Below are 11,878 nucleotides of genomic sequence, written 5' to 3'. Positions count from 1 at the left end.
CTCATCAACCATTAAATATCAGAGTAGTTGTCATAATCAAAACGAGATATGACCTATAAAGTCAGCAGAAATTACTGACTCCAGTTCAAGACTTAACCCGATACTTAGCCTAAACAAGATTATTACGGGGGTCTTCGACTAAAGGACCATTAAAGGAGACTAATTTGCAACTAAAATAATTTATGATAGGATTATGAACAAGAATCAAGAAGACTTAAATTTTTTGAAATGATTTTGAGAGACAATGTTTTGGATTTTTTTTTTAAATGAGCTAGACTAATTAAAAGGACTAAATTTTTTGAAGTCATGGCTACTTGGGGTCTTAATTTTAGAACTCAGGGTCATTCAGGGCTCAAAGGTAAATCTTATTTCACCGGACTTCTTTGGGGTGGCCTAGTTAAAATCGGGGTATTTACAATAATTAAGTGTTATTATCATTAAATTATCTGGACAATGTTGTTAGTCAATTCAATACATATTTCTTAACATTATCGAGTACTACTTTTAACGATCAAAACTCTAATTAACAGTACTCGTTAAGAATTAAAACTCAAATAATGTGGAGTAGTTGCAATTTTTTAGAAGTGTTACTTCTTTGGGAAAAGGATATTGTCATTCCTCCAAGATTTGATCAGAAGTCACGGATTTTTCATGACATTTTAAAACTTTTTCAAACTTTCCTGAGAATTTAATTATAGTGATTCTTATATCTCATTCATATCAAGTTCATCGTTTAAGTGACGAAATGACAAAAGACGCATACCTCTATTAAAGTAAGACAAGATATACAAATGTCTCTTAGTGTAGCAAAATTACACAAGCCATGCCAGATGTAAATTCGGTTTAAGGACACATACCCTTCGTCAATTTGTCATCAAGTTGCCAAATGAAATTTGAATCATGCATTCAAGAAAAAAAAAAAAAAAAAAAAAAAGCCTAATTAGGGTTTCCCAAAAAGTTACCGACCTCGGTCATCTAATATTTCAAAATTTTCATCTGCTTTCTTAAATATTTAATTTAGTTCACAGTTAAGCAGCCAAACAACAAAAAGTTTGGACCTCCACTAATGTTTGGTAATTGGTCAATTTTTGGTATTTGACACAATTGAACAATGAACTATAAATGTTGAACTAACAAATGCTATGTCATCCTTAAAATCAAGTATCAAAATCAAGTATCCAGAAAATGGACTATTAAATTACATCAGGTAAGGTCTGTCCATTTATCCTTAAATGTACCAACGAATAAAGTATAAATCTAAAATCAAATACCTAATATTAAGCATGTTTAAATGTCCGTTTGACACTTGCCTTTTGTCCTCTAATTTTTTTTTTTAATAAAAATTCAGAATCTTTTGACAACTTTACTATAAACTTGCACCTTTGGATACTAATATCTTTAAAAATTAAATGTGAAATGTGCATGGATGACTGTGAAAATCTGTCAAAAATAAAATATCTTAAAGAGATTTGTAAAATTTGCACAATTATTGAAACATTATGAATGTATTTACAAACTTTTTGCATGAATGAAAAATCTTACCTACATATGCAGTGGGCAGTGAATTCGGGCGCCACCGGCATTATTAATGTTCTTGTATATTCTGCTTTTCTAATTTTTTGCGCAAAGTCGTCAATATTTCCCCAAAACATTTAGGGAAAAAAGGCAATATATATAGAAGAATATGGAATTAAGCACTGGAAATTAATTAATCAGATTAGAACACATATATAAGCTTTTTACACGAGTAAAAGGCGCATGCCTATATACATGTACTGTGCTGAGATTTCGCATCACCCACAACAGTTTCAATGCTGTATGATCTAATTTATGATTTTCTACACAAGTTTCTTACTATATTAACAAAACACCAGAACGGAAATTAAATAGATGATTGAATAAAAACACTGGTAATCAGATTATTCCCATGAGAATTATGTTAATTAAACACCAGAATTTTAAGAAAATGAGGTGGACGGAAGAGAATTAATGTCATCATCATCTTCAGTGGCAGAGCCATATAATGGAGAGCTGCCATCGATGCTTGCACGGTTGCTGCCGAAGGAAGATTGTGTATCCATCATCCCCATCAGCTTTCTCTTCTTGTAGTTAGCCTTGAAGCATGCCTGTCTCAGCCTCTTTGTTTTGTCCTCCAGTTGCATGTCAGGAATCTCCTCCATCAACTTCCTCTCTTGCTCCAATATGTCTATTGCATCCCTCAACTTCCCTTCATTCTCTTCTGACCTCTCCTCCTTCCCCAACTCCTGCATGCTTAAGATTCTAAATAAAATAGCAAAGGGGAAAAAAAATAACTAAAGACGATGCTTGGATTGTGAATTTTGTTTGAGAAAAGAAAAGGAATGACAACTAAAAAAAAACATTTTCCATCATATTCTATCTTCATATTTGTATTGAATAATATTGGAAATCTACTCTATAATTTGATTAAAAATTTAGAAAATCAAAAAGTTTGATGAAGTGCAAAATCAAATTCTTATTCAATGGTTTACCAAATATTTTATGTCCTTCATAACTTTCTTTTATAGAAAAAAATGAATGTGTTTTTTATCTTCTAGAAAAATGATTAGCAACATTGGGTCTTCGGAGGCATCCCCAGGAGATAACACCCGATGAGATGGAGCCCCCATTTTCAGCCTATATATTGTCAAGATGTCTCCTGAAGCACATTCACAGAAAATGTTAATGTTTTCTAGGTATCAAAGAGAGTATAAAATTGTGTATTCGGCGTGAGAAAAGACCTGGACGTTCTTGATTAGGGTTTGGAGGCTCATGAGCTTTCGGTGAGGCCATCTGCGAATACCTAACTCCCTGCACCTCTTTTTCAAGAGGGTTAGTCCAACGTTGAGTTCCTTTGCAGCTTGGGTAATGGGCATGTAGAAATACTGAGAAACCGTTTCACGGGTGAGCGTTTTGGAACTACTGTTGCTGCTCTTTCCTTCTCTGCATCTTTTGTGCTTCTTCTCCTTCATCGATTCCTCTTCACATTCATCGAACTTTTTATAGTCGCAAAATTGCAACGCTACCTGTTTCAGATGGGGTTGAGTCCCACAATTACTGAATTCATTCCAGTCTGCCAAACCATTCCCAAAACCAAACAAGAAATCCTCTGCATAAAAACCAGATTACAAAAGAAATATCATAGTTCAAGTTAATAATACCAAATAAGTAATTTTTCAAAAGAGAAGCTTAATGTCTTATATGTGTACACACGCACACGCGCACACACACACATGCTCTCACCTTGAATATTAACACTCGGGTTATAGCCCAAGGATGAATATAAGGGATCGGTGGGGAGGCTCTCCATCATAGGAATAGCGTCCAAAACATCATTTGGTAGGGCCAAATCATATTGGTAATCAAACAAATTCCAACCACTTCCCGCGAGATAACTACAAAATGAAAAGTATGAAATTAGGTCTACGTATATGATCTTTCTATATGAGAGAGAGAGAGACAGAGAGAGAGAGAGAGAGAGAGAGAATGAAGGATTAAAAAGGTAAAATGAGTAAGTTTAGTATGAATAAATGATTGATGAAGATATTGTTACCTGTAATCCAGTGAAGGTAGCTGGTGGGCAAAAGATAGTGGATCTTCATACGTAGTCCAGCCACTGAAAGAATGATGACCATCCATATTTGAATATGTTTGTTTCAGATCCATATTTCAATATGTTTGTTTTAGAGAGGGAGGGAGCGAGTGCACAATAAGAAGAAGAAGAAGAAGAAGAAGAAGAAGTTGTGCCAAGTTGGGATTAGTGATAGAATGAGAATCTGTGATGAGACGAAGAGCCCAAGATATATGATGTTGAAGCAAGATTATAAATGCAGGGAGAGGATGAGTCATCTCTAATTACTCCTGGGAGATAGTGCGCCGTCACATGGATAATACTCGTGCATGGAGAGTTACAAGATAAATTTCCATTCAATGCTTACCTCCCTCGAAATTATTGTTCATTGAATAACAATATGGATGTGAGAGAGAGACTACATGTGTTTTAAATGATCGCAGGTGTAATCATACGGGATCAAGTGAATGACATTTTTTTTTTTGGAAGATTGCAGATGTATGCTATTAATTTGGTAAATTTCTATGTTATACACCCAATGGAAGTGTGTAATATACAAACTTTATTTCAAGCCATGGATCAATGTATTATCAAATAAAGGTTAAAGGAGTGTATTAAGTGTATTGGATACATGGACCGGAAATTTTTATAAGAAATTTTATAATATAGGCTCATAGTTAGGGTGTGCATCCATACACGTCCCACTTACTATTAAATTTTGAAATTAACAAAGTTAAAGGGTGTTTTATGATACACACTCGCCCCAAAAATTAATTTCCATTTCTATGCAAAAAAATGAAAAAATAAATATATTATACGTCATATATCATATTAAATTTTAGAGATAGACCGCTATTTTTCATTTCAAGGGAACTGACTAACTAGATTTATTTTACAAAATAATATTGGGAGATAGCCTAATGTATTGATCTTTTATATTTGAGGAGTTAAATTAAGGTAGTTGTAAATTATTACTTTAGAAATAGGAATTAATAGGACTCAATCAAATCAATCGTCACGATTTCAGCCACAAAACCTAGCATATATTCTATTTTTTTTTTTTTTTACTTATGGGACTTATAGTTCTCTTGCATGAAAAGCACTTTAAAAGACTGAAACCCACACATCTTCACTGTTGAGACTTAATATGGGATTGTTGTGTGTATAAGCTAATTGCTAATTCTAATTTTCAGATTTTAATAAAATATAATTTGTTCATGAACCACAATAAGAATCTGATTATAGTTCTACAGCAATCACAGCCACACCTAAACGAAAACCTGTTAATTTTAATGCGTGTGTGTGTGCCAAGCCTGATAAAGAAAAATCTTTTATTCACCCAAATAATGTTCAGTAAAACATAAACATGCCAATCATACAATCACAAGAACACATTTACGTGATTCAGCCCAAAAATTGGCCTACTGGCAAAAACTCACAGTTGGAGACACTTTATTAAATACAGTGGAAATAAATACATACACAGATTTACCTTTGAGGCGTATTGATCTCCTCTGAAAATCAGCCCAGGAACGACCCAAGAAAGCCCCTCTTCGCACCTGCAAAGAACCCTAGGTTTCTTCCTATCTTTCTCCCTGATTTCCCTAAGAGAAACCCTCCCAAGAAACCTGGATCTGTGGTTACCTTTCCTTACCCGTGCGTGAACCTCCACTGGAGGCTGGACATCCCCAATGCTGAACCTCCTTCTACTGTCACCTCCTTCTCTCGTGCGCCCCACACTCTCCCGCGCGGCTGAAGGAACTCGTTGCAAGTGCGCTCTCGTGCGCTGATGACTCTTGTGGCAATAAAGGGAAGACGTCTCTCACGGTTGGAAAGGGAAGACTCTCCTTCTGCGTTGCTAAAGCTGCAAACAGAAAATAATAATAATCCCCCGCCCCCTGCTGTGTTTTTCCTTTCTATTTACAACTCATTTCATGTAAATTACATCAATGCCTCCCATAACAAATAAAAAATAGCCACTGGATCTCTCCTGATATGGACGACTTTGATTGTTTTTGTTCAATCAAGCCTGACACTCCAACAATTCTCCACCTTGGCAAGTTTGTGACCCTTGCACCTCCTTAGCATCTCCCATGTTGGTTCCTGCAAAACAAACACTATCAACTTCCAAGGTTAACCAAGTTTGAACAATGTTCAAACTTGGATTTAGGTACTGCTTTAGTTATCATATCAGAAGGATTATTCTTTGTTAGAATTTTACTTATTTCTATTTCACCACTAGAAATAATATCTCTCACAAAATGCAGCCTAACATCTATATGTTTGGACCTATCATTATAAACATGATTCCTAGCCAAATGAATAGTGCTTTGATTGTCACAATAAATTATAATGGTTCTGCTATACATTCCTAACTCTAGACACAGTCATTTTATCCATATAGCCTCCTTAAAAGCTCCAGTAATGGCAATATGTTCAGCCTCCATGGTAGACAAGGCTACCACTGATTGCATGTGTGATTTCCAACTAATAGCACTACCTAAAAAAGAAAAGACCACACCAGAAAAAAACTTCCTAGTATCTAGATTTCCAGTATAGTCAGAATCTACATATCCTTTTAACCCTATTTCACAATGCATATCCTTTTTTCCAAATATTAAACCTTACTGTTTTGTTCCATACAAGTATTGAAAAATTTGTTTCAAAGCATGCCAATGTGGTTTTCCAGGTTTGCTCATAAATCTACTCACTTGACTTACAACATAAGATTGATTAGGTCTAGAACATACCATAGCATACATTAGACTACCAACCATATTAACATAAGGTATTCTATTCATAAACAGTGACTCATTTTCAGTTTCAGGAAACTGTTTTCTAGACAATTTAACATGCTGTGCAACAGGAATAGAAGTATATTTAACATGACTCATTCCAAATCTTTTCAACACTTTTGAAATATAAGACTTTTGAGACAAGTAGAGAAACTTTTTATTCCTTTCTCTAGTTGTTTCCATAAAAGTATTCTTTTAACAGGTCCTAAGTCTTTCATTTCAAATTCAAATTTAAGCATGCACTTAACTTGATTTAACACATGTCTCCACAAGCAACCAACATGTCATCAACATATAATAGCAAATATATATGACATTTATCACATGATTTATAAGAAACACAACCATCATAATTGCTTTTACAGAAATCATTTTGAATCATGTAAGAATCAAATCGTTTATACCATTGTCTAGGTGATTGTTTCAACCCATATAAAGATTTCTTTGATAAACATACATGATTTTTATTCATTTCTATATCAAAACCCTCAAGAGGTTGCATATAAACTATTTCTTCTAAAGTACCATGCAAGAAAGTAGTTTTAACATCAAGTTGTTCCAAATGCAAGTCATGTATGGCAACAAAAGATAATAGTATTCTAATTGAACTATACCTCATAACAGGGAAAAATATTTCATTATAGTCTACCTCTTCCCTTTGTGTAAATTCCTTAGCCACTAACCTAGCTTTATACCTAGGTGGTTCAACTCTAGGGATTCCCTCTTTCCTTTTAAAAATCCACTTGGATCCTATGGGTTTCTGTTTTTTCGATCTAGGTACCATCACCCATGTCTTATTCTTGTTTAGAGACTCCATTTCTTCTTACATTGCAAGGATATATTTTTCAGCCTCTTTACTATCCATGGCCTCTCTAAAAGTCCTAGGCTCCACCTTAATTTCTATTTCACTAATAAAAAGAGCAAAAGCTGTCATATCAGTTTCCCCATACCTTTAAGGAGGTCTTATGAACCTCCTCTCCCTATCCCATGCTAGAAGGTAGGTTTTATTTAATTTAGAGGTTTCTGCTTTTGAGTTTTGCTCCTCAAAATTCGCAGCATCTGTTTCTAAATGGCTATGAGAAGTGGAGGGTTACTCCACCTTAAGTTGCATGTCACTAGTATCAGAGTGCTTAACACTTTCATATAAATTTTCTAGTTTTTCCCCCATTTTAGTTTCATTAAAAATTACATCCCTTCTAATAATACATTTTTGTTTTCCAGGTTTTGCAACCCAGATCTTATAGCCTTTAACCCCCTCTAGGTATCCCCAAAAAATGCATTTAATAGCCCTAGGCTCTAATTTATCAGTTCTAATGTGGGCATAGGCTATGCACCCAAAAACTTTTAAACACTGATAATTAGCAGGCTTACCTGACCATCTTTCTTGAGGGGTTTTAAAGTTTAGAGCTAAGGAAGGACACCTATTAATAAGATATATAGCAGTGGTCACCGCCTCTGCCCAAAAGGTCTTGGGCAAACCTGAAGTGGCTAACATGCATCTTACCCTTTCCAGAATAGTCATATTCATCCTTTCAGTTAGTCCATTTTGTTGGGGAGTATCCCTAGCAGTCCTATGTCTAGCAATGCCCTCAGCTTTACAAAATTCAAAAAATTCATTTGACAAGTATTCTGATCCATTGTTTGTTCTCAGTGTTTTAACTTTTCTGCCAACTTGAGTTTTAACTAAGGTTTTCCATTCTTTAAATTTTTCAAAAGTATCACTTTTATGTTTTAGAATATAAACCCACACTTTCCTAAAAAAAGTTAGCTATAATTGACAAAAAATACCTAGAACCACCATGAGAACTAACCGTAGCAGGGCCCCACAAGTCTGAATGTATGTAATCAAGAGCCTGTTTTGTGGTGTGAGTGGACTTATTAAAACTAACCCTAGTAGACTTACCCAAGACACACTCCTCACAAAATGACAACTCCTCAAGTTTCCTATCCCCAAGTAGCCCCTGTATCTCTAGCTCCTTTAAGCCCTATTGGCTAACATGTCCTAGCCTCTTATGCCACAAGGAAACCTGATTTTCTACCCTGTGATTGATAGGTGAAGTCTCACCAATCATTGTCTTTCCTACTAAGGTGTACAACCCATTCTTTAGCACCCCTTTCATCAATACCAGTGAACCTCTACATACTTTTAGACTACCTCCTTCAAACTTAAACGTGTATCCTATCTTATCTAAGCTACCAAAAGAAATCAAGTTTCTTTTCAGCTTAAGTATGTATCTCACATCTCTTAGCACTCTTTCAATCCCATCATGCATTAGAAGCCTCATTGTCTCAATACCCTGTATTTTACATGACTTATTGTTTCCTAAGACAACATGACCTCCTTCTAAGCATGTAAAGGACTCAAACCAGCTTTTCAATGGACACATGTGGAAGGAACATCCTCAATCTAATATCCATTATTTTCCCGAATCTTTCTAAGAGAGATTCAACACTTCTGCACTATCATACCCATCTAAAACTATAGCTGCCTTATCCTTTGATTCAGAGGTGGTGGCATTGGCAACCTTTTTCCTTTCAGGGCAGTCCCTCTTAAAATGCCCTTCCTTGTGACAGGAAAAACACTTTAGTGCTTTGCTCTTAGACTTTGATCTAGACCTCTTGCCTTTTCCTTTTTTGTCCCTCTTTTCAAACCTACCTCTCACATTTAACCCTTCCCTTGACCCTGATTTAGACTCAAACTTAGTGTGTAATTCCCTAGAGTGCAAAACGGCTTGCACATCTTCTAAAGTCAGTCTCTCTCTCCCATACATCATAGTTTCTTTAAGATTTTCATATGTGGAATCAAGATAACTCAATAAAAGAATTGCCTAGTCTTCTTCATCTATACTAATATCAATATTAGTAAGATCCAAAAGAATTTTATCAAATTCATCTAAATGTTCATCAATAGATGTTCCAGGGGTCATTCTAAAGGTATAGAGTCTAGACTTCTTATGGAGTCTATTTGTTAGGTATTTTGTCATGTAAAAACTTTCTAGTTTTGACCAAATTCCAGCTGCCGTATTCTCATTGGCAACTTCCCTAAACATTTTGTTTCATAAGGACAAGATAATGGCACTATGTGCATTTTGGAGGATATTGGGTTTCACTTTGTCGGTGGAGGGAAAACTTAGTTTCCCCTCTTGTGAAGTGGAAGCTCCCTCCTCAAGCCCCTACTATACCAAGATGGTACGCATCTTAATCCTGCATAAACCAAAGTCATTTTTTTCCGGTGAATTTTTTTTATTTCAAACTTAGCGGTCCTCAACACATAGCCAGACTCTGATACCACTTGTTGTGCGTATAAGCTGATTGCTAATTCTAATTTTCAGATTTTAATCAAATATAAATTGTTCATGAACCACAATAAGAATCTGATTATAGTTCTGCAGCAATCACATCCACACCTAAACGAAAACTTGTTTATTTTAACGTGTGCGTGTGTGCCAAGCCTGATCAAGAAAAATATTTTATTTACCCAAATAAAATTAAGAAAAACATAAACATGCCAATCACACAATCACAAGAACACATTTACGTGATTTGGCCCAAAAATTGGCCTACATCCACGACAAGAACTCACCTTCGGAGACACTTTATTAAATACGGTTGAAATAAATACATACACAAATTTACCTTTGAGGCTTATTGATCTCCTCTAAAAATCAGCCCAAGAATGACCCAAGAAAGCCCCTTTTCGCACTTACGAAGAACCCTAGGCTTCTTCCTATCTTTCTCCCTGATTTCCCTAAGAGAAACCCTCCCAAGAAACCTAGATCTATGCTTACCTTTCCTTACCCGTGCGTGAACCTCCGTTGGAGGTTGGACATCCCCAATGCCGAACCTCCTTCTTCTATTGTCTCCTTCTATCGTGCGCCCCTCACTCTCCCGCGTAGCTGAAGAAACTCGTTGCTGGTGCTCTCTTATGCACTGAAGACTCTCGTGGCAATAAAGGGAAGACGTCTCTCACGGTTGGAAAGGGAAGACTCTCCTTCTGCGCTGCTAAAGCTGCAAATAGAAAATAATAATAATCCCCTGCCCCCTGCTGTGTTTTTCCTTTCTATTTACAACTCATTTCATGTAAATTACACCAATGCCTCCCACAACAAATAAAAAATAGCCACTGAATCTCTCCTGATATGGATGGCTTGGATTGTTCTTCTTTAATCAAGCTTGACACTCCAATAGGGATAAAGGGTGTTGTATGTAGAGTTTGGTTTCTAGTATATTAAGCATTACGTGAGTAGTATAGTGAGTGCGGCTTTCGTTCACTGCTTTGTGGGGAGAGTTGGAGGGGGGTACCCCCCCTTCAGCGGTGGTGCTGTTAAAGGGCAGTGCCCCTAGAACGATTTTTTTTGTTTTTTTGTTTTCTAACTAATGTAATTTTGTGTCTAATGGAGCTTATAAAAATCCTTGTATAAAATTTATTATTCTTAGTTTGAGGGAAACTATTGAATACATAGAAAGCGAGGGAAAGGGGTTAGGACATTCCGTTTGCACTTATTGTTGAATAGTGAAATTGGTGACCTGATCTTACTTCGAGGACGTAAGTAAATTGTCGAACCTCGTAAATCTTGTGTTCTATGCGTTGTTTTTTTTCTCATTTTTTTCTTTCATTTGTTTGATGGGTTAATTACGATTTTCTATAACAATGGGATCATGATATCAGATGAACATGAGTCAACAACTTATAAATATTTTACAATGATTTTGTCTATGGTTTGCAAGCAAGAAGTTTTAGCTTAATTTTTCTACAAAATTAGTTAATCTTTATTTCTAAATTTTTTTTATTTTTTTATTTGTAAAAAAAGAATATGTTAAGATAATAAAAATAGACGCACTGCAAAAAGAATTAAATCAACAATTGTGAATTAATTATAAGTTATAAATATTTTATTTATTAATAATATATATGTAGATATATTGTAATTGTAAAGTAATATTTTCATATATTACCATTATTTTTATTAAATCAATATTACCTTTTAGAAAAATAATCTTTTTAGAAAAAAAATAATACAATGGATAAAAGTACAACAAAATATGAAGAGGATTTGAGTCTGGGATCTATAACTACATGTATATGCCACGTGTAGCGATCTGGATAAGAAAATATTCGTACCATGCATGCATACGTGGGGTCGTGGGCTACAGGCTACTATTACTCTATTACAATATACTAGTAGTCGGACGCAGTGCGTGATTTACAAGGCGCTAATTAGCAAGTATTAGTTGTTGACATGCAAAAAGAAACTCTGCTGGACGCATGAAGGAATTAATCATTGTACAAATCAGGATGAAATTATCTTCCCTCTCAAAAATAATATATTATATATATATATATATATATAGAGAGAGAGAGAGAGAGAGAGAGTATTAATGCATGTGTATGAGTAACCTACCAATGTGAGTGATAAAATTTTCATTCCTTCATTTGATACAGATAAAATTTACGGCAGCCAAGGGGTAAGGAGTTGGGGTATATATATATATA

At 35.2% G+C, this 11,878-nt stretch overlaps 1 protein-coding gene across 1 annotated transcript; it reads right to left on the bottom strand.

The window, feature by feature from the left end:
• Nucleotides 1-1,958: 1,958 nt before the first annotated feature.
• On the bottom strand, nt 1,959-3,657 carry LOC131145845 (protein RKD1-like). Its single transcript, XM_058095025.1, has 4 exons — nt 3,572-3,657; nt 3,262-3,413; nt 2,760-3,127; nt 1,959-2,264 (listed from the first exon to the last, which is right to left on the bottom strand). The coding sequence occupies exons 1-4, from the start codon at nt 3,655-3,657 to the stop codon at nt 1,959-1,961; spliced, it is 912 nt and encodes a 303-aa protein (XP_057951008.1).
• Between the last annotated feature and the right edge of the window lie 8,221 nt (nt 3,658-11,878).

The sequence above is a fragment of the Malania oleifera genome, chromosome 13 (assembly GCF_029873635.1).
Source record: "Malania oleifera isolate guangnan ecotype guangnan chromosome 13, ASM2987363v1, whole genome shotgun sequence".
In the NCBI taxonomy this organism is placed as follows: Eukaryota; Viridiplantae; Streptophyta; class Magnoliopsida; order Santalales; family Ximeniaceae; genus Malania; species Malania oleifera.
The sequence above is the reverse complement of the archived record's forward strand: the minus strand, read 5'-3'. Positions and strand labels throughout refer to the sequence as shown.

What these genes read in the sequence shown, in the direction of transcription:
- LOC131145845 (XM_058095025.1), bottom strand. Translation starts at nt 3,657, where the DNA reads ATGGATGGTCATCATTCTTTCAGTGGCTGGACTACGTATGAAGATCCA. An exon ending in CTACCTTCACTGGATTACAG is followed by an intron (nt 3,414 to 3,571) that starts GTAACAATATCT and finishes TTCATTTTGTAG; the next exon opens with TTATCTCGCGGGAAGTGGTT. An exon ending in CCCTAATCAAGAACGTCCAG is followed by an intron (nt 2,265 to 2,759) that starts GTCTTTTCTCAC and finishes TTAAGCATGCAG; the next exon opens with GAGTTGGGGAAGGAGGAGAG.